At 46.1% G+C, this 27,013-nt stretch overlaps 1 protein-coding gene across 9 annotated transcripts in view; it reads left to right on the top strand.

The window, feature by feature from the left end:
- The first annotated feature begins 366 nt into the window (after positions 1 to 366).
- usp22 (ubiquitin specific peptidase 22) overlaps positions 367 to 27,013 on the top strand; it is a 36,113-nt gene continuing 9,466 nt past the window's right edge. For 4 of the 9 annotated variants that reach the window (XM_090202033.1, XM_036946297.2, XM_036946298.2 and 1 more), the window contains exons 1-6: positions 367 to 1,223; positions 16,461 to 16,593; positions 19,718 to 19,831; positions 20,346 to 20,447; positions 25,441 to 25,607; positions 25,991 to 26,138. In XM_090202033.1, coding sequence (XP_090058159.1) covers positions 1,104 to 1,223; positions 16,461 to 16,593; positions 19,718 to 19,831; positions 20,346 to 20,447; positions 25,441 to 25,607; positions 25,991 to 26,138 — 784 coding nt within the window. In that variant the 5' untranslated portion in view covers positions 367 to 1,103. Of the gene's footprint in view, positions 1,224 to 16,460; positions 16,594 to 18,496; positions 18,583 to 19,717; positions 19,832 to 20,345; positions 20,448 to 25,440; positions 25,608 to 25,990; positions 26,139 to 27,013 lie in introns of those variants that run through there. The other 5 variants (XM_090202035.1, XM_036946300.2, XM_090202034.1 and 2 more) reach the window with 4 other exon arrangements.

Raw genomic sequence — 27,013 nt, 5'->3', positions numbered from 1 at the left:
GAAAAAGTCGAGGGATCTGAATACTTTCCTAATGCACAGTATGTTGACAACCCAATGTCATGCCTTTACACCAAACATGTGTTCTGGACGTGAATGCGTTTAAATATGGAAGATGGAACTGTATATTTTAGTCACAAATAAAAGGGATAGTTAAAATATATTTGGTACAGTCAGTGTGCTGTATTTACCACCAGTGCTTTTATGTAGCCATTGGGAATCGCTTGACGGGCGGATGTGGTTTGTAATAAAGAATTGAGCCAATCAGTTTCCGCATAGGGGCAAAGACATCATAGGGACACACCAAGGAGGAGAGTCGATTAAGCTGCACCGGGCGCCCATTTACTGGGTGAAAAGTGATTTGCATTCATTTTGGGACTTGGCTTTCTCACGGTCACGAGACAGTTGCCCCGTTTTGGCCGGTGAGGAAGTAGGCTCAAACTCTGCTCTTCGGTTAAGCACGCGGAGCAGAGTATGATTCGGTGTTTTCACCTGCCTAAGTGGTTGCTTTTCATAGGAACGCATTATCAGCCTTACCAATTAAAACGAGTTTGAAAATTCGACATATTTCATGGAAAATATAACGAGACAACATTGACAGAGCGGCGCAAATTACTGTTCGATTTGAGCAGATCGTACGGTTCCGCCCGTGCATCCCGTGCCATTGTAATATAATCCTCTCAATCAAAACCAGGTACCTCCTTTCCATTGGTCAGTAGAGGTATGACTGAGGTGGGGCTTGCCGCAAAGCTCGCGGTATTCTGTTGAAATTCCATTGCCGACCATTAAAACAACGGACTAACAATTTACCGAAGTGGAGACAACGAGAAATAAGACACAATGTTGGATTTAGTTGCAGAAGAAATGTTAACATTCGGAAATAGGATTACTCAAGGATTGCATTGAAGTGGACTGCATTTTCCTCTGGTTTTGCCGTGGCTAGCTAACTCTCAAGCTAGCCGAATCGGAACAATCGGTAGCTAACCAGCCAGCTATCTAACGTAGCTAGCTAACTACAGTAACTACAGACTTGTGTTATATGTAGTAGGACAAGGACGGTGCACTTTTCATCGCTAAAAATACGCAAAACGAATGTTGTTTCTGTCATGAGTCCAGCCGGGTGCCCCCATGTGAACGGTTTCAAAGTGGATAACTGGAAACAGAATCTACGGGTTATTTACCAATGCTTTGTGTGGAGTGGATCTGCCGAAACCAGGAAACGCAAGGTAAAATGTTTAAACGCTAACGTTAGCTGACTAGCTCAGAACATGCTGCAGCAGACCCGCTCCTCAAGCGAACTGCCCTCAACGTCTCACAGGCTAGCTGTCGCACATCACTATGTCTAAGTACCAAGTCACACAGGAAGAGGCAGCTCATAACAAGTGTGACAGTGTGACAGACCCTGGTTAGTCAATTAGCTATCGTGAACGTTAGGTCTAACTAGTGATATTTGCTACTGGTTACCACCATAACGTGTCAAACGTTGGCTAGGTAACGTTAACTAACCACAGTACACATTTTCAGGCATGTCTGTTTCTCTCGGCTTGGGCAGGTGCAGTTTTGGACAGGATATTGACACTGTATGTGAGACCTTTAACATACTACCTAACCTCCCACGTCTTATGCATCACACAATCGTGTGTGCCAGTAAGCAGTCCCTACTCTGTTTACGGTGCTTGCATCCCCAGCTAGATACATTGCTTGTCCGCCTGGAAAGTATCGCGTAGGCTACACAGAAAATAAGTACATCTCAGCAATCTACATGCTTCTTGAATAACATGAACACAGTACTTGGGTTATTTCTTCCAAGTGTACAATTCCTTTGCTAGCTCTACTTTTCCGTGTGCCATCTGCGCTCGTCACCGGCCGCCCCCGCGCAACGGTACAGACAGACAAAATACGATAATCTTATGTTCCTTATGAGCCAAATACAGTCGGATCTGGGGATATTATATAACTAACGTAGTTAGCTATTGTAAAAAAAATATACATTACATGTGTGTCCATATCATGATAATTTAACCGATGCATCCATTGGCTACAGTAGGAGAGAATCACCAAATATTTTTTTCACCAATTTATTTTCAGACAGTTTTGGGAGATCATCTCTCAAAGCATATTCGGCTAGTCTGCATTAGAATTCTCGTGCAGTACAGTCTGTGTCCACGCAATGCGTCATATAGCTGCTGTCGTTCTAGCGAGACTAGAGCCTCCACTTGTTGGTGTCATTGTGTTGGTAGGCAGTGCATCGCCTACCATCTCCTCCGTTCACACACATTTTCAAAGGTTAGGGCGTCTTAAACCCACTAAGCGTTTTGCCCGAGTTCATCAAGTGATACTGAGAGGCTGCAGTGAAGGATTCACACAAGCAGGAAGCCAGCAATGTCTATTCTTGAGACCCAATCCAGATATCATGTGTGTGGTTGGACTAACCCCAGGAGTTTGCATACCATAGTCCTCATGTAACAGTATTGTCTGTTCAGTGCAGCGATGTAGATGGTGCAGGGCTCTACACGGAACTTTTTTTTATAAGGAGCACGTGTACGCCTAAAGTTGAAAAATTTAGTTGCGCACACACATTTAGGAGCACAATGGAAAATACTTGAGGTAATGAAGCTAGAATCCTTGTCTGTTTCCCCCCCAGGCCTCTGTCTCTGTGGGTTCAAGGGTTTATTGGTGTCATGTGTACAGTGTAGCTTCCTTCCAAATGGTTTCAACAAGAGGTCGACCGATTATGATTTTTCAACACCGATACTGATTATTGGAGGACCAAAAAAAGCAGATACGATTAATCGCCGATAAAAATAATAAAAAATAAAGAATAATTATATATATATATTTGTAATAATGACAATTACAACAATACTGAATGAACACTTATTTTAACTTAATATAATACATCAATACAATCTATTTAGCCTCAAGTAAATAATGAAACATGTTCAATTTGGTTTAAATAATGCAAAAACTAAGTGTTGGAGAAGAAAGTAAAAGTGCAATATGTGCTATGTAAGAAAGCTAACGTGTCAGTTCCTTGCTCATAACATGAGAACATATGAAAGCTGGTGGTTCCTTTCAACATGAGTCTTCAATATTCCCAGGAAAGTTTTTTTTTTTTTTCTTCTTTTTTTCTTTTTTTTTCCTACTGTATTATTGACTGTTTTGTTCATTCCATGTGTAACTCTGTGTTGTATGTGTCGAACTGCTATGCTTTATCTTGGCCAGGTCGCAGTTGCAAATGAGAACTTGTTCTCAACTAGCCTACCTGGTTAAATAAAGGTAAAAAAAAAAAAACTTATGTAGTTATTATAGGACTATTTCTCTCTACCATTTGTATTTCATTAACCTTTGACTATTGGATGTTCTTACAGGCACTTTAGTATTGCCAGTGTATCAGTATAGCTTCCGTCCCTCTCCTTGCTCCTCCCTGGGCTCGAACCAGCAACACAACAACAATTAGCGCGCGCTAACTAGCTGCCATTTGACTTCGGTTACACAAGCCTCATCTCGGGAGTTGATAGGCTTGAAATCATAAACACAATGCTTGACGCACAACGAAGAGCTGCTGGAAAAACACATGAAAGTGCTGTTTGAATGAATGTTTACGCGCCTGCTTCTGCCTACCACCGCTCAGTCAGATACTTAGATACTTGTATGCGTGTATGCTCAGTCAGATTATAGCAGGACACGCTAGATAATGTCTAGTAATATCATCAACCATGTGTAGTTAACTAGTGATTATGATTGTTTTTTATAAGATAAGTTTTATGCTAGCTAGCAACTTACCTTGGCTTACTGCATTCGCGTAACATGCAGTCTCCTTGTGGAGTGCAACAAGAGAGATGCAGGTCGTTATTGCGTTGGACGAGTTAACTGTACGGTTGCAAGATTGGATCCCCCGGGCTGACAAGGTGAAAATCTGTCATTCTGTCCCTGAACAAGGCATTTAACCCACCGTTCCTAGGCCTTCATTGAAAATAAGAATGTGTTCTTAACTGACTTGCCTAGTTAAATAAAGATTAAATAAAAAAATCGGGGACCAAAAATACCAATTTCCGATTGTTATGAAAACGTGAAATAGGCCCTAATTAATTGGCCATTCCGATTAATCGGTCGACCTCTAGTTTCAACATTGTAACTGTTTCATCTCAGGGCCTTCAGCTTGCTCACCGCAACACACACACACTGTAGCCAGTGTTTTGTAAGGTAAATGGTAACCATCTCACTATCTAAAAACATCATGAACAATTTTGTCCTTTGAGTCCTCATCACTGGTTGTTTGAGGTTAGGGATAGGCACGGGAACGGACGTCAACGCCATCTTTTTGCCAGAGATGTATTAAAAAAAAAATACTGTGATACTATTTGGTGGAATGTGCTTGGTGGCTTGTCCCAGGATGAAAATAAAATAGTCTTGACTGTTCGAGGCACAAACAGATCTTCTCCCTGTCGGATCACTAAACAATGGTGTCTGTTTCTCGTATCGAAGTTAATGACTGAGCACAGAATGCATGCATCCTACAAATAGAATGTCTGAGTTCAGAGAGTGTTGTCATATCCGAATAAGTGCTTCAACCAGTACCATGTGTGACAGCTGTGAGCAGTCTACTGCACCCCCCCTAACCAGCCATGTAGCCTACTCGGCTGCTTTTCTCCATCTGTTCTTTCTGCACTTCTCCATCAGTTTTAATATGTTACTTAGCCGTGATGGCGAGCTAGAGTGTGCAGACAGGGATGGGGTTGGAGCGGCTTGCAGCGTGAGCCCAGTGGATGCGTATCTCCTGTAAGAACAAGCAGGCCAGTCTGACTTTGCTGTCACGCTGCCTCTGAGTGCCACTGCCATAGATGAAAAAGAGGGCACAGTGAGTCATCCTTACCCTCTCTCCCTTGTACCGCGAATTGGCGTATGTTTTCTGTAATTTTATAAACCATGTCAGGGGCAGTTTTTTTTTATTTTGTCTTTAAAAAAAAGATATATTTTTTTACATCTCGTAGACTGCAAATGGTTGGTTTGATAACAAACAATCCTGTTAAGTCAGGTTACTTGGCTAGCAAGTTAACCACATGGGACCTTGGCTATGCACACATTTGGATGGCACAGAAAAAGGGATAGATAACCTACTCAGATGCTTCAAAGGTAGGATACATATGCCTAATGTATTTCAAAGATAAATCTGAGTCAAATCAAACTCTAGTTCTGGTGTTAAATTGTTTGGTGCCTACCTTTTGGTGTCTGTGCGAACTAGAATGACTGCTGTGTGTGTGGGAGAAAGCGAGCAAGAGATTGTAGGCTGTGTAAAGTTGTCTGAAGAGTAGGCTAAATATGGTTTCATATTGTTTTCCCCTGCCCCAATGAAAATGTAGCTGATTTATGCATTTATATTCCTTACTACATTCCTCCTGCCCAATCACAGGTAGCCTTCGGATATGAGTAAATCAGCTATTTTCAGCAATAGCTTTTTCTGTTATACAGAGAAAATGTGAAGTTAAATTCATTGTGTTGTATTAAGGACATGTGTGAATACCCGGGAAAGACTTCAGTGCAGCACACATGCAGAATGTATGGAAAACAGGCATCTGGGGCAGGGCAAACCCTGTGATATTTGGCCTGATATCACATTGTTAGTAAAATGTTGGTATAGTGACAACCTCTTTGATAATAGGCCATTTTTCTTGTAGTTTACCAACTATATATATATTTTTGTTGTTGTGTGTATCTGTGCTAAACCATCACCTTTTTGGGCCCTCACCAGTTAGCATCCCTGCTTTCTAGTTGTTTGACTCCACGCCACCCCATCTTGCGTTAGGCCGGGAATCTATATTTAACCATGTGTGGCATGGTAATCTAAACCCACCTGTCCACTGGGTGGTGGTGTGTTATGGGGAGACCTGTGTTCAGAGCTGTCAATGACCAGGCTTGGTGTGTTTAATCAGGGCTGACGCGGCGATCTGGGGTTGTGGAAGGGCAGCAACAGACTGATGAATATCTATTGTTTTTTTCTTAGCCCCCCCCCCCTCTTTCTGTCAAGTTCTTTCTCTACCTCTTTCTTTCTCCTTCAGCTCTCCTTTCATACCCCCCCACCATGCAGTCACCCCTGCTCCATGGATACCTCAATTAGGGTTAGCGGAGTGAGTGATGCAGGGATGAGGAGAAAACAAACGGATCGACCACCTGGGCTGGACCTCCTAATGAGCAGTTGATTGTATCATCAGTCTGTTTAAACGCCTCATTTCTGTCCTGAGAGAGAACAGACCCACAGAGGTGACATGGCACCCAGGTCGTGTTCACTAAGGCACACCGTAGCGAAACCCTTTGAAACAAAAATGTATTAAAATAACTGCAGGTATTACCTCCCTGTATCACTTTTTCAAACCTGTTCCATGCCTCAACCTAGTCATTCTCTTCTGATACTGGCAGTGCCCACCTCCTAAAGTCTATGAAGGCTGCTCCATTGAAGCAGTTGTTTTGAACGCACCTTGGTGCTGTCCTCATCACCGCCTTTGACCAGCCACTCTATGCCCCATTAACTTTGTGAATTTTGCTCGCATGAAATCTTCAGGCACCTGGGTCTTTTGAGCGATCTGATTGTTGAGGAAAGCCTAATACCTATGGTCAAAATCATAACCGTAATTCGACCATGTGTCCCTCCCACCTAACTCTTTTTCTAGAGAAACCTTCAAATCTAAGTTTATTTGTCACGTACAGGTGCAGTGAAATACTTGTCATACTAGCTCCAACAGTGTAGGAGAATGTGTAGCAAATGCAACACAAATAATAAAATCATTTAAACACATGTCAGATTCCAGAATGTAAATGTATGTGTGTGTATACAGGATATAATCTGGAAAATAAAACATGTACAGTAGTAGGTATATTAGTGACTGATGTCCAGACAGTAATATAAATAGTACCTGAAGTGATCAGTGTTCAATGACTATATATATTGTATTCAGAGTACCTTTTCCACATTTTGTTATGTTACAGCCTTATTCTAAATGTATTCAATATTTGTATTTTTCTCATCAATCTACACACACTACCCCATAATGACAAAGTGTAAACAGGTGGACTTCAAGTTGTAGAAACATCTCAAGGATGATCAATGGAAACCGGATGTACTTGAGCTCTATTTCAAGTCTCATAGCAAAGGGTCTGAACTTAAATAAATAAGGTATTTCTGTTTTTTATAAATGAAAATGTATCACTGTCATTTGAGGTATTTTGTGTAGCTGGATGGGGGGGGGTTATTTAATCCATTTTAGAATAAGGCTATAACAAAATGTGGGAAAAGTCAAGGCGTCTGAACTTTCTGAATGCACTGTACATGGAGCATTAGTCTCAAGGTGCAGGGCAGAGTACCGGGCAGGTAGCTGGCTAGTGATGTCTGTTCAACGGTCTGATGGCCTGGTGATAGAAGCTGTCTGTCAGTCCTGGTGCACTTCAATGTGTAGGCTAGGTTTAGTGCTTGATTCAGAGGACCATGGCCCGTCAAGGAATTCACTCAATCCATTGTCGAACATGTCCTGTTTTAATGACCCTCTCCATTCTTCATGGGTTCTTTCATTCTTTCCTTTACACGGATCAGTCGTCCTGGTCCCTTTGCAGAAAAACAGCCCCAAAGCATGATGTTTCCACCCTCATGCTTCACAGTATGTATGGTGTTCTTTGGATGCAACTCAGCATTCTTTGTCCTCCAAACATGACGAGTTGAGTTTTTACCAAAAAGTTATATTTTGGTTTCATCTGACCATATGACATTCTCCCAATCTTCTTCTGGATCATCCAAATGCTCTCTAGCAAACTTCAGACAGGCCTGGACATGTACTGGCTTAAGCAGGGGGACACGTCTGGCACTGCAGGATTCGAGTCCCTGGCGGCGTAGTGTGTTACTGATGGTAGGCTTTGTTACTTTGGTCCCAGCTCTCTGCAGGTCATTCACTAGGTCCCCCCGTGTGGTTCTGAGATTTTTGCTCACCGTTCTTGTGATCATTTTGACCCCACGGGGTGAGATCTTGCGTGGAGCCCCAGATCGAGGGACATTATCAGTGGTCTTGTATGTCTTCCATTTCCTAATAATTGCTCCCACAGTTGATTTCTTCAAAGCAAGCTGCTTACCTATTGCAGATTCAGTCTTCCCAGCCTGGTGCAGGTCTACAATTTTGTTTCTGGTGTCCTTTGACAGCTCTTTGGTCTTGGCCATAGTGGAGTTTGGAGTGTGACTGTTTGAGGTTGTGGACAGGTGTCTTTTATACTGATAACAAGTTCAAACAGGTGCCATTAATACAGGTAACGAGTGGAGGACAGAGGAGCCTCTTAAAGAAGTTGTTACAGGTCTGTGAGAGCCAGAAATCTTGCTTGTTTGTAGGTGACCAAATACTTATTTTCCACCATAATTTGCAAATAAATAAATTAACAATCCTACAATGTGATTTTCTGTTTGTTTTTTTTTCTCCATTTTGTCTGTCATAGTTGGAGTGTACCTATGATGAAAATTACAGGCCTCATCTTTTTAAGTGGGAGAACTTGCACAATTGGTGGCTGACTAAATCCTTTTTTGCCCCATTGTACCTAAAAAATATTGAGTACTGAGTAACGTATCTGAATACTTATGTTAATGTGATGTTTCTTTTTTTTAAATACATTTGTCAAACCTTTTTTTCCTTTCTCATTATGGGGTATTGTGTGTAGATTGTTTGGGGGGGACAATTATCCATTTTAGAATAAGGCTGTATCAAAAAGTGAAGGAGTCATTACTTTCCAAGTGCACTGTATATACAAAGGTATGTGGAAACCCCTTCAAATGAGTGGATTCGGCTATTTCAGCCACACCTGTTTCTGACAGGTGTATAAAATCGAGCACACAGCCATGCAATCTCCAAAGACATATTGGCAGGTGAGAAATGCTCACTGACAGGGATGTAAATACATTTGTGCACAACATTTGGGAGAAAACAAGTTTTTGTGTGAATGGAACATTTCTGGAATCTTTCATTTCAGCTCATGAAACATGGGACCAACACTTTACGTGTTGCGTTCATCATTTTTGTTCAGTATACTACCTCTGAGCTATAGCCAAAGAATAGGTATTCCATTTTTGTTTACTTTAGATTTCGGATGAAGATGGCTTCTTCTCAGTAAAGTTTCTTGAGAGAAGGAACTGAGGGTTAGCAAATGTTCAAGCGCAAACCAACTATGCTGCATGGCCTTTGGCTTCCAAGGGTCTCTCCCCTGTTCTCTCAACTCCATTTATCCTTCTCTTCTCTCCCTTTCTCGCTCTCTCTTCCCCATCTCTCGGGCACATCTTATTGCTTTCTATCCCATCATGCCTTTCACTTCACAGCCATGCTGGCTCACAGCAGCAAGCTCGCCTCATCTGCATGCGTTTGAACTGTCACTATTCATCCTCTGCTGCCACGTCCTCCCCCTCTTTCTCTCTCTAGGTCCCTCGCTCTCTCTTTCTCTTCTCTCCAAGTCACCCTCCATATTTCACATTATCCCTCTGCAGCAGTATGCCTTCCATTCCATATACCCAACCCGTCACAATGGATTCAGGGTATGGTGGCCCTAGCCGTCAGTTATGTGTAAGATGTTCTAGCCCAGTTTTCCCCGTCTGTCTGTCTCTCGGTCCGAGCAGGACCGTAAGTAACTGTCTTTGTTGGTCAGTACACTGAGGATCTCTCCATCGGCCTGCTGCTCGCCTCGCCTGTTATGTTTGTGTAGTTGGCGCTGTCGCACTTCCTCTGACTAGCCCCCTTTCCATCTCACTGCATCATGCTCCATCACCAACACAGAGCAGCCCTTCTCTCACTCCGGCCCAGCCAAAGTCTGATGTCATCCCGGAAGAAGACCAATCAACATTCTTAGGCCACTCACTCTGGTCCAGTTCCACAGTCACCCTCAGGATCTAGGTGTGTGTGTGTTCAACTAAAAAGCTTCAGCATGAGGGGGTTTGTATCGTGTGTGTGTGTGTGTGTGTGTGTGTGTGTGTGTGTGTGATGTATCAGTGTATAGCGAGCCAGCAGCAGTCTTGTAAGAGGAAGCTGCTCTGTCTTTAGCCCTCTTTATTAGATGATCTGGTCAGGGGGCACCGCTGCGATGGATACACCTCTTTATAGGATATTAACACCAACAGGAAAGGGTGTTGACAACAGTGCCATACTCTGGCTTGGTGTTCAGTACGGTGTGTAACTTTGAAAATCGGCAGAAACTGTACTGCGCTGAACGACCAGTTGAAAAAGGTTGATTATGGTACGCTTTACTTTTTCAAATGGGGTAATATTACAGTTGCTTTGTCAAACAACGCGTGCGTTACTTTCACAATCCTATCTCTACCGGGTGAGTTTTTCCGTGATTTGGCCTCAACCGGTTTCCTCAGTTTTTAAGCTAGCAGAGAAATGCCATGACAGCTGCTGTCCATAAAAATGTATAGAAGGCGCACCACTGATCTTTGCCATTGATCACTTCTGTGATAGCAAAGCCCATAGAGCTTTCCTGTGTATTGGCAAGTGTGCCCTCTATACATCTCTATGGGTCTGTGTTAGAGATGTTAACCGCCTAAAATACGTTTGACTGGTCATGTTTATCGGGCTAGGTTCATTTTAGCTTTATGTAGCTAGTTTGCATAACGTGTGTACTCGTTATTCGTCATGCATCTTATTTATCACACACATACAGCACAGCATACAGAGAACCTGTTTTGAGGAGCGGAATGGCCCCATCACCTGTCAGACGGCACGAGAGCAGGCCCTCAAAAAGCTGGTACTGAAAGTGAAACGTGCTTTTATAAGCCCGGTCATTGTGCAAGAATGAACACACGATTGCATTTAGAATTGTTAACGATTTTGATGGCCATGATCTTTAAAAAGGGCGATATTAAATATATATATATATATATTATTTTTTTTCTCTCAATCTCAACTGGTAATTAAAGTGTGCCTGTCATTGGAGTGCGTAGGCTATAGTCAACTGTACGAAAGCTATCAGCCACCGCTTTACCATGTGACCTTGAGGCTGTAGTTTTAAACCTGAACATTTTTACTTCAAATAGTGAGAAATGTCTTCTTAACTTGCTTCAAAGTAACAAATCCAACCATTAAAAATGTAGAGGCTTTAAAGACTTCCTCATGCCATTTTAACCAGCATTTCTCTCTTGAAGAAGGGAGTGTGAATATGTATTTTACATTTTTATTTAACCTTTTAACTAGGCAAGTTACTTAAGAACAAATTCTTATTCACAATGACGGCCTACACCAGCCAAACACGGACGATGTTGGGCCAATTGTGCGCCGCCCTAATGGACTCCCAATCACGGCTGGTTGTGACACAGCCTGGATTCGAACCAGGGAGTCTGTAGTGACGCCTCAAGCACTGAGATGCAGTGGCTTAGACCGCTGCACCACTCAGGAGCCCAAGAAAAGAGAAAATGGGAGAGGGACAGAGGATGGGGAATGCAGATGGCTGAAGTGAAGAGCACGATGAGAGGAACAGACGGAAAGGAAGAAAGAAGAGGGGGAGTGAACAGTGGAGGAGAGATCTCAAAGGATGTTTGAGGGCAAGCTGTGAGTCTGGGACAGACCGAGGGAGAGGGAGGCTGAGAGCAGCTGTACTGCAGTGCAGAACACCCAGTACTCGTGTGTGTGTGTGTGTGTGTGTGTGTGTGTGTGTGTGTGTATGTGTGTGTGTCAGACTAGGGGTGTGTGTATTTCCTCTGTTTTATGGAGATAACCTGATCCTAGGTCTTTGGCTGGATTATATTACTCAAACAAAAAAATGAGGAGGAATGCATTGTTCTTCCAGTCATTTTGCAGATTCCACATCCTGTGTTCTACCTCTCACGTCTTGCTGCTTTTACTCCCCTTTGCTCCCGCCCTCTCTTTCTACATCCTTTGCTCCCGCCCTCTTTCTACATCCCCCGCTCCCCTTTACTCCCGCCCTCTCTTTCTACATCCCCCGCTCCCCTTTGCTCCCGCCTTTTTCTACATCCCCCGCTCCCCTTTGCTCCCGCCCTCTCTTTCTACATCCTTTGCTCCCGTCCTCTCTTTCTACATCCCCGCTCCCATTTGCTCCCGTCCTCTCTTTCTACATCCCCCGCTCTACTTTGCTCCCGTCCTCTCTTTCTACATCCCCGCTCTACTTTGCTCCCGTCCTCTCTTTCTACATCCCCCGCTCTACTTTGCTCCCGTCCTCTCTTTCTACATCCCCCGCTCTACTTTGCTCCCGTCCTCTCTTTCTACATCCCCCGCTCTACTTTGCTCCCGTCCTCTCTTCGTCTCCCTCTCTGGTCTGGCGGAGATCAGCTGCTGAGTCTCAAGGCTCTGCTTAGATCAGGCAGGATTGACTTTGGCATCCCTCTTTCTTTCCCTCTATCACTCCTCTTCGCTCCTTTCCACCCTGTTCTAGTCTTGTTTTCTCTCTCACACACACACTGTGATTGTGCTTTCACTGCTGCTCACCAACTGCGTTGTGTGATTTTTGTTTTGTTTTTTTGAGGCTGAGGCAATAAAGGTGTGAAGATGTCCCTGTGATCTCTCTGCTCACTCAGGTGGCGTGCCGCTAGGGACACCCTGGCAGGACAGCTTTAACGGCGACATGGTCTCGTTGCATAAATGGGGTGCAAAATGGTACAGCAGAGAAACCGTGACAGTAAGGTTACCCTAACGGCAGCCTAAAAAAAAGGGATCAAAAAATCTAGGTTAGTGGTTACTAAACAGCCGGTCGACTCATTGATCTCCAAGGCATTCCGAGTCGATTGCGAAACATTTCAAGACTAAACAACGATAAAGCCTTTCATTCCTATTCTTTTCTGTCTACTACTTTTGGCAATAGGTGCACTTATTTCAGCTGCCCTGCGCCTGGTTGGTGAAGTGTTCCCATATCGAGCCGATTCATGCGTACAAACTCTGCATAGTCATCGTTCCTGGAGAGTAAATCAAGTGTACCTATAGGCTTACCGTGAGTCAGTCGGATTGCTCAGGTCAGCGTGTCTGCAGCTTCCCCGTTGATACGTAATTCAAATACTTTGAATGTTTCCAAACTTTGCGTTGTCTTCAGTCCATCGAAGAACAGGAAGTGGCCCAACCACGGAAGATGACTGAAGTTTTCGGTGATGACTTTATGGGATAGCTAGCAACTTGTAAACAATTACCCATTCCTATAAGTGAGTGCTATTTTAATGGTAATGTTAAAATAATAAGCTACACATTGTCTGTAAAGCAAATTGACTGTCTCCCATTTAAGTTTATTGGGATGGTAATGACTTTTGTTGTTGATGATAGTTATTATGTGGAGGTCGCTAGCTACAGCGGTATCTTCAGCCTAGCTTTTAGCTAGCTAGCTGCTCTGCAAGCTAGCTTGACTTGCCATAAAGTTAGAGAAACAAATTGAGGAAAAAGTAATAATCAAAGCATCTTTTATAACTTGAAACAATATATTTCTGTCTTGAATGAAAAGGAATATTTTGCAATCTACCAAAATAAATGTGATCTCTGACCAAAGACAGACTCTCCTCCATCTTGCGTTACAAACACTTCACTGTGACGTGTCTGGGGGGAAATTCAGACACATCATACGGGCTATTGAGCTGAAGCATCTGTTTGTAGAACATTTTCTCACGCCCAAATATGGTAGTGGGAGGAAGTCCAGTAGTGGGAGATGGAACTTCTGATCATTTTGTCATCGAAGAAACATCTGATCCCAATACATTTTCCTGTTCCCAAAACGATACTGAAATAAATGTTAATAAACGCAATGTAGGTGTTGGTCTCATTTTTCATGAGCTAAAATAAAAGATCCCAGAAATGTTCAATGTGCGCAAAAAGCTTCTCAACTTTTGTGCCAAATTTGTTTACATCCCTGTTAGTGAGCATGTCTCCATTGCCAAGAATATCCACCCACCTAACAGGTGTGGCATATCAAGAAGCTGATTAAACAGAATGATCATTAGACAGGTGCATCTTGTGCTGGGGACAATAAAAGGCCACTCTAAAATGTGCAGTTTTGTCACAATACCACAGATGTCTCAAGTTGAGGGAGAGTGCAATTGACATGCTGACCGCAGGAATGTCCACCAAAGCTATTGCCAGAGAATTGAATGTTAATTTCTCTACCATAAGCCGCCTCCAGCGTTGATTTTATCGAATTTTGGCAGTACATCCAACCAACCTCACTACTGTAAACAACATGTAGCCACCCGGACAACTGATGAAGCTGTGGGTTTGCCAAACCGAAGAATTTCTGCACAAACTGTCACAACCCGCCTCTAGGAAGCTCATCTCCGTGTTTGTTGTCCTCACCAGGGTCTTGACCTGACTGCAGTTTGGCGTTGTAACCGACTTCAGTGGGTAAATTATCTTCACGAATGAATCCCAGTTTCAACTGTTCCCGGGCAGATGGTTGACAGCATTGTGTGGGTGAGTGGTTTGTTCGTGTTTATGTTGTGAACAGAGTATGGGAAGGCATAAGCTACGGACAGCAAACACAATTGCATTTTATCGATGGTGCAGAGATACCCTTACGAGATCCTGAGGCCCATTGCCACCATCACCTCGCTTCAGAAGGATAATGCACAGTCCCATGTTGCAAGCATTTGTAAACAATTCCTGGAAGCTGACAATGTCCTGTTCTTCCATGGCCTGCATACTCACCAGGCATGTCACCCCTTGAGCATGTTTAGGATGCTCTGGATCAACATGTACGACAGCGTGTTCCAGTTCCCGCCAATATCCAGCAACTTTGCACAGCCGTTGAAGAGGAGTGGGACAACATTCCACAGGCCACAATCAATAACTTGATCAACTCTATGTGAAAGAGATGTGTCGCGCTGCATGAGGCAAGTAGTGGTCTTACCAGACACTGACTGGTTTTCTGATCCACACTACTTTCCTAGCTTAAAACATGTTTTTGTTTATCTGTGACCAACAGACACACATCTCTATTCTCAGTCGTGAAATCCATAGATTAGTGCCTAATTACTTTATTTCAATTTACTGATTTCCTTCTATGAGCTGTAACTCAGTAAAGTCTTTGAAATTGTTGCGTTAAAAAAAATAAAAAATAATTGTTCAGTGTAGAATTTGTTTACGAGTGCACTAAATTGTATAGATTTAACACTGAGCCAAAGTTTTTTTTAAATTGCATTGTTTAGTACTGCAAGGTTAAATTGAGTGTGCACTTCACAGAGAAAATATGCAAATACTTGATACAACACGCCATAGGATCTCGCTAGCTTGTGCTTGGCTTTGTCCACCGCCTTGCTTGTTCTGCACGTTATGGTTAATTTGCTCCTACTGTAAATGACACCGATGAACTATCTTGGTTTAGTGAATACCTTTGCTACATTTATCCCTTCAGTAGCGGGGAAAGCCTCCGTGAAGATGGTGTACGGCGTACTGAAATATGTCACAATGTGTACGGGGCATTAGCAGAGTGGGAGAGCTGAAGTGCGGTCTGAATTTGAGAGGTGGACCCCTGATGCTCTCCTGCTGAGACTGACCGTCAGATGCAGACACCAGCAGTCCAGTAAAATAAAGAAAACAAATTATTTCAATTGATGCTCATTTAAGCTGGGCCTCACAAGTAATACAACAAATTATCTATTACCAGTCTGATTATATACCTAAGGTTTTTAAAAATAGAATTTCAAAATGGTTTGAGAAGAACAACATTGGTAGGGCAATTCAAGCATAGCCAACAGACAGTGATAATCTATTGGGCATATAGCCTACTGCACAAATCTCACTGCTCCAGAATGGCTTTTAAATAGGTTGTTGCATAGGCTTACTTTTTTAAAGTCCCATGTTTTACATTTAAAAATATATTTTAAATACAAAATATGAGCGGTAGATCTAGGCCTGCATTTTGACTCCAAGTGATCTAGGTCTATTTCAAGAACAGGTTCAAGACTGACGTGTATAAACCCTGGCTGACTGACAGGGGGCACTTGTATTGAAGCCACCACGCATATGGGTACCCCTGTGTCACATATGGGTACTCCTCATATGGGTACTCCTCTAGTGGACTCGTGATCTCCAGACTGACGATGTCATTGGTATGGGACAAGAGAGATTTGGCAGGTGTGGGAGCTGCTGATCTGGCAACCCTGTTGTCAATCTTCTCCACCCTGCCAAAGGTGCAGAGATTAGGCAAGGACAGTGAAACTAAACATGTCAGCTGAAAATTGCACGCTGGCTTTCTCTCTGAAAAAGGGATATGTTGTTTCATCATTAGCCCTCAATCCCTTTGCGTCTCAGAGATGCCAGGTGTGCAACCTAGCCTGTTTGGTGAAAAGATCGTAAAGAACAATGTCAATTTTCTCCTCATTTCGTTGATGGCAGCCCATAGTCACTAAACTGTCTAAATCCAGTCTAATTGACTTACCAGCTTCTTCGTGAGTTTAGGATGATAACGATGCTTTTGGTTTCTCTGTTAGTGATCCTCAACCTGTGGCCCTCTCTCGCCCCCTGCAGGCCAAGTCGTGTATCTGTCACATGTGCGGCGCCCACCTGAACCGGCTCCACTCCTGCCTCTCCTGCGTCTTCTTCGGCTGCTTCACCAAGAAACACATTCACGAGCACGCCAAAAACAAACGACACAATCTAGGTAAGATGATCACAAGCACGACAACCGCCAACCCTGCTTATGAGAACGTCACAGCAAAGAGCTGTGTGGCTGTAGTGTCGCTCCTTCATGGACCACAGCCTGAGTCCCACCGTCTCAGCCCTGCCCTCCGAGAGGAGAGGCCATAGAACATCTGCTCTGCTCCAGTGCCTCAGTCTCCTAACACATTCATAATCAACACATCGGACCTGATCAGCACCATTAGCACCGCCACAACACACCGCCCACTGCCAGGTCTCCCCCCGAAACATCAAAGACCACTAATTACCCTCTCCGCTTAACGAGGTAGGCCTTGGCCGCCCCTCTGCCGCCTCAATTCACACAAGTAGCTAATTCTACTGTTGTGGAGGAGGGTAATAAAGCACCCAGCCTGCTTCATGAAGCAGGGAGACGGTCATTTAACACAGTGGCCTTTTGTTCTCCTCAAGGGAAAGCATGAAGATGAGAGAAAGCACTGCTTTTTTTATGATGGCAAAACCCCAAATGATCACCCAGAGACCCCGTGTTAAGCTGAATGTGTCAACACACTTTGTTACTGCTGTTGCCGGCAAATCACCAAATCCTTATGGAACTTAATCACAACACAATTCAACACCCCAGGACTATTCCCCAGGAGCTTTTGAATGTTACCTCTGTATTTGGTCCCACCTAGACTCTAGGCACCAATGAGTTGTTTTCTGCAGCTAGGTCAGTGCATTGCAGACCAGGGTCTAATTGGCCTTGTCCTCTTCCTTTTTTCAATACTGTGCGACTGCACTGCAACACAAAGTAATGGGCCTCCGGCTCGGAGCTAGGATAGGATATACACTCATCGGCCAGTTTATTAGGTACACTAATCTAGTGCCAGCTCGGGACCCCCCCCCCCCCCTGCCTCCAGAACAGCCTGAATTCTCAGTGCATGGATTCTACAAGGGATGTTGGTCCATGCTGACGTGATGACATCATGCAGTTTCTGCAGATTGGACGGCGGTACACCACCAGCCTGTACTGTTCACACCAGGCAAGATGCGTCCATGGACTCATGCAGCTTACGCCAAATCCTGACTCTGCCATCAGCAAGACGCAACAGGAACCGGGATTTGTCGGACCAGGCAATGTTTTTCCACTCCTCAATTGTCCGGTGTTGATGACTGTGTGCCCGCTGGAGTCGCTTCTTGTTTGTTGCTGCTAGGAGTGGGACCCAGTGTGGTAGTCTCCTGCAATACCCCATCTGCGACAAGGATCGACAAGTTGTGCGTTCTGAGATGCTGTTCTGCACACCACTGTTGTCCTGCGCCTGTTGACTTGCACGATTCTTGCCGTTCTCCTTCGACCCATGTTTTCGCCCACAGGACTGCCGCTGACTGGATGTGTGTTTGTCGCACCATTCTTGGTAAATGCTAGACACTGTCGTGCGTGAAAAGCCCAGACGGCCGGCTGTTTCTGAGATACTGAATCTGGCATGGCTGGCACCGATGATCATACCACGCCCAGTCACTTAGGGCACTCGTTTTGCCCATTCTAACGGTCAATGGGACAGTAACTGAATGCCTGTCTGCCTGCTTTATATAGCAAGCCACGGCCACGTGACTGTCTGTAGGAGAGATTTTTTTGTGAACGGGGTGGTGTTCCTAATAAACTGTCCACTGAGTGTGTGTGTGTGTGTATAGCAATTGCTTTTCTCTTTCCAATATAGGGAATAATGGACAAAAGTTATTGTGCCATGTTTAGATGTAGTAATGCTTGTTAGGGGGATTATATAGGCTAGTGTTAGTGCTGCGGCAGTGCAGGCTTCCTATGTGCTTGGCAACACAGACAGTTCAGTGTTATCTCCTAGCCCAGGCCCGTGCGTGCCCTCCCTCCCAGCCACTGGAGATTAATTGGTGTGTTAATTAGGTTAGCTACTGAATAAAAATGTGCCAGCGTGCAGATAGATTTACGCTACAGCAGCAGCAGAAGAAAAGGACAGATCTCACTAGACTAGCGTGCAGGGTAATTAACGTCTTCGTAAACACTACAGAATTAAATTAAAATGATTCCTTCTCTTCTTGATCCTTTCACTCCATTTTCCTTAATGTTCTTCCTTTCAGATATTTGATCTGTTCTTCTATTTACCTCATGTTATGTTTGTCTCCTCTCTTTCTCCCCCTCCCTTTTCTGCGTTCCCATGGTTACCTGAAGGTCCGCTGGTTTATTTTCGTTTTGGTCTTCTCTCCAGGATTAATAAGCCTGGTCTCACCTTGTTACACAACTCTGTTCGCTCTCTCTCCTGTTCTTGTCGTGCCATTGACAGCGTGGCTGTCATTCAATCTGAGGCCCAAGGCTAGTGTTTCACTCTCTCTGTCCTGTTGGGCTCGATTAGGGAGTTGCCTCCGTCGTTGATGTGACAATCTGCAGGGAAGTTCTCTTTTCACAGCAATATCAGCATTAGAGGCTTAGGTGCAATATCCACGGCATATTGCATCTGTAGAACAAAGTTTTTATTTGTTTTGGTGTGAATTGAATCTACAGGCAGACATGTTCTTGTATTTGCTATCAACTACAGCTTGGTACTAATTCACCTATACCTGCAGGGCCCAGCCTGACATTTTCAATACATTCAGTCACACCAGTCAACACCATATCTAATCCACATTAATACTGTAATTAATCATGCGGCCGACCATTTACACACACACACACACACACAGGCGCACGTCCGTGATGTACACCTGGTGCTCATAACTTCTGGCTCAAGCAGACAATTGAAAGAGGCAGGTTGTCATGGGAACTGCAAACAGGTATTGACGCTGCGGTAGCTTAATTAAAAGGTGAGGAGGATATGATAGGTAATGGGATAGAGAGGTAGCTTTCACCTGTTTGTTTTTTTTGTCTGTGTCTCTGTCCCGCTGGCTGTGTCTCTGTCCCGCTGGCTGTGTCTCAGTAAAGATGTCAGCACATAAGCTGGCCTTGCAGAGGTATAGAATGTGTTCAAGAGTGGTGTAGCTGCAAGCTAGCTGCATACCCACCTTTCTCAACAGCTAACCCGGGGGCTGCAAATTAGCAAACATAGCCTTGAGCTTATTCATTCCTTCTTCCTCCTCCCATCTAATTTCTTCCTCTCTCGGTCTTTCTTTTTATCTTCCAGCTATAGATCTACTGTACGGCGGGATATACTGCTTTGTGTGCCAAGACTACATATACGACAAAGACATGGAACAGATTGCCAAAGAGGAACAAAGGAAAGCGTGGAAGTTGCAAGGTAGGTTCTTTCCCCTATTTAGGTAGGTTCTTTCCCCTCTGGCTTGCACCATAGCACACTGACACCTCAGCTGTAGGTACATCTTTAGGGATCCACAGTGTAGTACATTGATGCACCTCTTGTTGTACACAAGCACTATGTAAAATACCTGTATTCACTAATAGAGATTCCACTGCCTTGGGCCACATATGTTTCCATCTTTCTTATTCACTTCCTCTCAGGCTTATGGTTAACTTCTTGTGGTATTGGGGACACTTGCGTCCCACTTGGCCAAAAGCCAGGGACAATGCAGCGCGGCAAATTCAAATAAATTGATATAAAAATCAGACTTTCATTAAATCACACATGTAAGATACTCAATTAAAGCTACACTCGTTGTGAATCCAGCCAACATGTCAGATTTTAAAAAGGCTTTTCGGCGAAAGCAATAGAAGCTATTTTCTGATGATAGCACGACAGTAAACAAAGGGTAGCATATTTCATTAGTATTTTTTTCCTGTCGTTTGTATGTCAGGTGTAGGGGAGAAGTATTCGACGTGGGAGCCCACCAAGCGAGAGCTGGAACTGCTGCGGCACAATCCAAAGCGCCGGAAAATAACAACAAACTGCACCATCGGTGAGGGCACCTCCAGCGCTGCAGAGGCTGGCTATAGCAAGAGTTGTCTTGTGCCTGATCCCTTTATCCTAGCTCCTTACCCTGGTCCCTTTAATCCTAGCTCCTTACCCTGGTCCCTTTAATCCTAGCCCCTTACCCTGGTCCCTTTAATCCTAGCTCCTTACCCTGGTCCCTTTAATCCTAGCTCCTTACCCTGGTCCCTTTTATCCTAGCCCCTTACCCTGGTCCCTTTAATCCTAGCTCCTTACCCTGGTCCCTTTAATCCTAGCTCCTTACCCTGGTCCCTTTTATCCTAGCTCCTTACCCTGGTCCCTTTAATCCTAGCTCCTTACCCTGGTCCCTTTTATCCTAGCTCCTTACCCTGGTCCCTTTTATCCTAGCTCCTTACCCTGGTCCCTTTAATCCTAGCTCCTTACCCTGGTCCCTTTTATCCTAGCTCCTTACCCTGGTCCCTTTAATCCTAGCTCCTTACCCTGGTCGCTTTAATCCTAGCTCCTTACCCTGGTCGCTTTTATCCTAGCTCCTTACCCTGGTCCCTTTTATCCTAGCTCCTTACCCTGGTCCCTTTAATCCTAGCTCCTTACCCTGGTCCCTTTTATCCTAGCTCCTTACCCTGGTCCCTTTTATCCTAGCTCCTTACCCTGGTCCCTTTTATCCTAGCTCCTTACCCTGGTCCCTTTATCCTAGCTCCTTACCCTGGTCCCTTTTATCCTAGCTCCTTACCCTGGTCCCTTTTATCCTAGCTCCTTACCCTGGTCCCTTTAATCCTAGCTCCTTACCCTGGTCCCTTTAATCCTAGCTCCTTACCCTGGTCGCTTTTATCCTAGCTCCTTACCCTGGTCCTTTTAATCCTAGCTCCTTACCCTGGTCCCTTTAATCCTAGCTCCTTACCCTGGTCCCTTTAATCCTAGCTCCTTACCCTGGTCCCTTTTATCCTAGCTCCTTACCCTGGTCCTTTTAATCCTAGCTCCTTACCCTGGTCGCTTTAATCCTAGCGCCTTACCCTGGTCCCTTTAATCCTAGCGCCTTACCCTGGTCCCTTTAATCCTAATGCCTTACCCTGGTCCCTTTAATCCTAGCGCCTTACCCTGGTCCCTTTAATCCTAGCTCCTTACCCTGGTCCCTTTAATCCTAGCTCCTTACCCTGGTCCCTTTTATCCTAGCTCCTTACCCTGGTCCTTTTAATCCTAGCTCCTTACCCTGGTCCTTTTAATCCTAGCTCCTTACCCTGGTCCCTTTAATCCTAGCGCCTTACCCTGGTCGCTTTAATCCTAGCGCCTTACCCTAGGCTTTCCCCTTTCTGTGTTTCCAAATCTGAAGAAACCCAATGATGGGATAAGCAATATGGCAGAAGGAAGTTCTAAGGCTTGGTGGAGTCATTGCCATATTCAACACACCAGACCTGCAAACACATAAGGGTTAGAGGAAGGAGGCCGGGACTAACACAAGCCTGGTCTGCATCTCTCTTTCTGGGTGTAGTTCATTCCCTATGAGGTTCAGTGTGATGACAGCAGCTGCAGTGCAGACTGGGTGTCTGGAACACATGGGTGGATATAACTCCCAGTCTCTCCTGAATCTCATTGCAGGGACTCCAGTTGGGTGTGTCTGAAAAGGTGTGCGCAAGTGCGAAATATACACAGTTGTGTTAGGTACTAAGTACCGGACAACAAGGAAAATCTCAAACCAAGTTTATTCACCCAATGGGTCAGACAGCTGAACAGGCAAAGGCATGTTCCCGCCAGTACAAGTATATATACCCCACTTTAGGTGAAGTCTCCTCCTTTTCTCAAAGTTAAGTGACGTGGGTAATAAACGGTCCCTTCTTCCTTAATGTGACCTGACCTGACCTCTGCCCCCATTCCTCACCAATCCACAGCTCTCCACCCTTATCAGTGACCACAACCATGTGATTGCCCTTCCCTTACTCAGTAACATTCCAAGCCTCTATCCATATCCAACCTTAATTGACCCCACCATATACATTCCTCCTACAGATAACCATTCACTTCTGGTGTAGCAAGTAGTTCAAATTACAACCCAACAACTGAAACCAGACTGTGGCCCTTCTTCTTTCCAGAGGATACCTGATGTCTAACAATAACGTGAACGTTACGTATCCTCCTCTGTCCCTCAGTACCATGAACAAGGAGATTTCATATTTCAAGTTCAGAACCCATCAATAGTATGTTATCGATCTGGGATTTCTGAAGTGCTGTCCATTGGGGAAATAAAACCTTCCTCTCCTCCCTTTCTCACCCCTCATCCACACAGCGAGGGAGCAGATCTGCTCAGACTGAGATGGAGAATCAATGGTGTTAAACAGTGTCGCTGCAGGCTACTGCTAGCCGCTCGCTGTCCCTCTCCTCTCACTCTATGCTAAACGTAATGAGGTTGGATGAGATGAAGAAAGACCAAGTCTAAATGTGTTTTTGTCAAGCTGCCTATGTGTGTGTGTGGCTGAGTCCAAGTACATTGAACCTGAATGAAGCCTATGCGACACAGAGAATGGTGCATGATGGGGAATGTGTTCATGTCCAGAAGGCAGAAGCCTCCTCACTCTCTTGACAGGTGCTCGCAACTGAATCTGCTTGTCTTCTCCTCAATCCCGCTCTCGTTCCGTCCCTCCTCGTCCCTGTTTTCGCTGTTAACTAAACTATGGGTTGTAACGTGAGCAGGTGGTCATGAACAAGGGCATTGGAGCAGGTCCAGGCTTCAGAGCATGGCATTTAGTGTGTCTGTGTGTGTCTGTGCAAGAGGGAGACAAATATTCAGTAGTATGTTATTATCGATCAGCTGTTAATGAAGTGCGGTACAGTGGGAGGAAATGACCTTCGTTTCTCATCCCTCTCTTTCTCACCCCTCCTCCACACAGCGAGGGAGCCGCTCAGAGATGGAGAATGGTGTTAAACGGCATCGCTGCAGGCTACTGCTAGCCGCTAACCACTCGCGTTCCCTCTGCGCCCTCGCTCTCTCTCTCTCTGTCTGCCTCTCTCTTTCTCGGTCTCACTCTCGTGAGAAATATCAAATGTGATCATTTCTTTTGTCAAGATGCGCTCTTGCCCCCTTAGGAAAGACACCGAGAAGGGTGCTCTGTGTGTGTGTGGGGGGGGGGGGGGGGGGGGGGGGGGGTTTAGTTGTCCGGAAAGGAGCGACCTCCTCACTCTTGTCTCTCCCTCTCCATCCCTCCTCCTTTTTCCTCCATCTCTATTTTTCTTGTAACTAAACTTCTAGAGGGAGCAGTTGGTCAGGGCCAAAGTGTGTTGCGTGTGTGCCTGGTCTCACCTGTTAGGGACGCCCATCTCTCTGGGTCTCTTACCCTGTTGTCCTGACAGTTTGGGGCTGCTGTTGTCACTCCAAACTTCCTCTAGGGACCACTGTGGCCATCTGTGTTAGTGTGGCCTCCACTGGTCCTCGATTACTGTGGTACTTTTGGCACTGGTAACTATATTCAAGATGCGTTTTCTCTCTTTCTGTCTGTCTGTTTCTGTCTGGCCCTCTCGCCCTCTCCCTCTGGCTCTCTCGCCCTCTCCCTCTGGCTCTCTCGCCCTCTCCCTCTGGCTCTCTCGCCCTCTCCCTCTGGCTCTCTCGCCCTCTCCCTCTGGCTCTCTCGCCCTCTCCCTCTGGCTCTCTCGCCCTCTCCCTCTGGCTCTCTCGCCCTCTCCCTCTGGCTCTCTCGCCCTCTCCCTCTGGCTCTCTCGCCCTCTCCCTCTGGCTCTCTCGCCCTCTCCCTCTGGCTCTCTCGCCCTCTCCCTCTGGCTCTCTGGCTCTCTCCCTCTGGCCCTCTCGCCCTCTCCCTCTGGCTCTCTCGCCCTCTCCCTCTGGCTCTCTCGCCCTCTCCCTCTGGCTCTCTCGCCCTCTCCCTCTGGCTCTCTCGCCCTCTCCCTCTGGCTCTCTCGCCCTCTCTCTCGCCCTCTCCCTCTGGCTCTCTCGCCCTCTCCCTCTGGCTCTCTCGCCCTCTCCCTCTGGCTCTCTCGCCCTCTCCCTCTGGCTCTCTCGCCCTCTCCCTCTGGCTCTCTCGCGCTCTCCCTCTGGCTCTCTCGCCCTCTCCCTCTGGCTCTCTCGCGCTCTCCCTCTGGCTCTCTCGCGCTCTCCCTCTGGCTCTCTCGCCCTCTCCCTCTGGCTCTCTCGCCCTCTCCCTCTGGCTCTCTCGCGCTCTCCCTCTGGCTCTCTCGCCCTCTCCCTCTGGCTCTCTCGCCCTCTCCCTCTGGCTCTCTCGCGCTCTCCCTCTGGCTCTCTCGCGCTCTCCCTCTGGCTCTCTCGCGCTCTCCCTCTGGCTCTCTCGCCCTCTCCCTCTGGCTCTCTCGCCCTCTCCCTCTGGCTCTCTCGCCCTCTCCCTCTGGCTCTCTCGCCCTCTCCCTCTGGCTCTCTCGCCCTCTCCCTCTGGCTCTCTCGCCCTCTCCCTCTGGCTCTCTCGCCCTCTCCCTCTGGCTCTCTCGCCCTCTCCCTCTGGCTCTCTCGCCCTCTCCCTCTGGCTCTCTCGCCCTCTCCCTCTGGCTCTCTCGCCCTCTCCCTCTGGCTCTCTCGCCCTCTCCCTCTGGCTCTCTCGCCCTCTCCCTCTGGCTCTCTCGCCCTCTCCCTCTGGCTCTCTCGCCCTCTCCCTCTGGCTCTCTCGCCCTCTCCCTCTGGCTCTCTCGCCCTCTCCCTCTGGCTCTCTCGCCCTCTCCCTCTGGCTCTCTCGCCCTCTCCCTCTGGCTCTCTCGCCCTCTCCCTCTGGCTCTCTCGCCCTCTCCCTCTGGCTCTCTCGCCCTCTCCCTCTGGCTCTCTCGCCCTCTCCCTCTGGCTCTCTCGCCCTCTCCCTCTGGCTCTCTCGCCCTCTCCCTCTGGCTCTCTCGCGCTCTCCCTCTGGCTCTCTCGCGCTCTCCCTCTGGCTCTCTCGCCCTCTGGCTCTGGCTCTCGCGCTCTCTCTCTGGCTCTGGCTCTCTCGCGCTCTCCCTCTGGCTCTCTCGCGCTCTCCCTCTGGCTCTCTTGCTGTCTGTCTCTCTGCCTCCCTCAGGTCTTCGAGGTCTGATCAACCTGGGAAACACGTGTTTTATGAACTGCATCGTCCAGGCCCTCACCCACACCCCCCTGCTGCGGGACTTCTTCCTGTCCGACAGACACAAGTGTGAGATGCAGTCCAACTCCTGTCTGGTGTGTGAGATGTCACAGCTCTTTCAGGAGGTATGGGCTTAAAAATATATTTATCTTTCAGTCTCACACGCCTCCTTTCTCCTACCTCGTTCTCTCTCAGCCTACCTCTACAGCTGTCTAACCTCCATCTGTCTCAGCCCAACTATCTTCACTCTTCTCTCCTTCTAAAACTATTATTGTGGACGTACTTAGAATGTAGTATGGTTTAAGTGCCTGTTTCATCCTGTCCTTTCTCCAACCTTCATTCTCTCTCTCATCCCTCTTATTTTCCCTTGCCTCACCTTTTACTTTCTTTCTCTCTCTTCATCCTCCTCTCTCCTTGTCCCATTTCTGTCCCTCTTTTCCACATCCTCTGCCTCTCCTCCTAATGTTTCCCTTTTCTTCCCTCTCTCTTTCTCTTCTCTCGCTCTCAGTTCTACTCGGGCCACCGCTCGCCCCACATTCCCTTCCGGCTGCTGCACCTGGTGTGGACTCACGCGCGCCACCTTGCAGGCTACGAGCAGCAGGATGCCCACGAGTTCCTCATCGCTGCCCTGGATGTGCTGCACCGCCACTGCAAAGGTCTGCATCATAGCACACACACACACACACTACATTATAAGCCTTAGAACTACCTTGTGCATACGGGAAGTATTCAGGCCCCTTGACCTTTCCCACATTTTGTTACGTTTACAGCCTTATTGTTAAATTTTATAGCATTTTATTTTTCTCATCAATCTACACACAGTACCCCATAATGCCAAAGCCAAAACAGGTTTTTAGACATTTTAGCAAATTTATTAGAAATTTAAAAAACTCACATTTTACATAAGTATGCAGACTCTTTACTCAGTACTTTGTTGAAGCACCTTTGGTAGCGATTACAGCCTTGAGTCTTCTTGGATATGACGCTACAAGCTTGGCACACCTGTATTTGGGGAGTTTCTCCCATTCTCTGCAGATCCTCTCAAGCTCTGTCAGGTTGGATGGGGAGTGTCACTGCACAGCTATTTTCAGGTGTCTTCAGAGATGTTTGATTGGGTTCAAGTCTGAGCTCTGGCTGGGCCACTCAAGGACATTCAGAGACTTGTCCCGACGCCACTCCTGCGTCGTCTTGGCTGTGTGCTTAGGGTTGTTGTCCTGTTGGAAGGTGAACCTTTGTTTATGTGTAACTCTGTGTTGTTTTTTTTGTCGCACTGCTTTTGCTTTATCTTGGCCAGGTTGCAGTTAGAAATTAGAACTTGTTCTCAACTGGCCGATCTGGTGAAATAAATAAAAACTTCACCCGACTCTGTTGTCCTGAGTGCTCTGGAGCAGGTTTTCATCAAGGATCCCTCTGTCCTTTGCTCCATTCATCTTTCCCTTGATCCTGACTAGTCTCCCAGTCCCTGCCTCTGAAAAAACATCCCCACTGCATGATACTGCCACCACCATGCTTCACCGTAGGGATGGTGCCA

Source organism: Oncorhynchus mykiss, chromosome 16, assembly GCF_057628025.1.
Source record: "Oncorhynchus mykiss isolate SJ-2025 chromosome 16, ASM5762802v1, whole genome shotgun sequence".
In the NCBI taxonomy this organism is placed as follows: Eukaryota; Metazoa; Chordata; class Actinopteri; order Salmoniformes; family Salmonidae; genus Oncorhynchus; species Oncorhynchus mykiss.
This window is presented reverse-complemented; position numbering and strand designations above follow the sequence as displayed.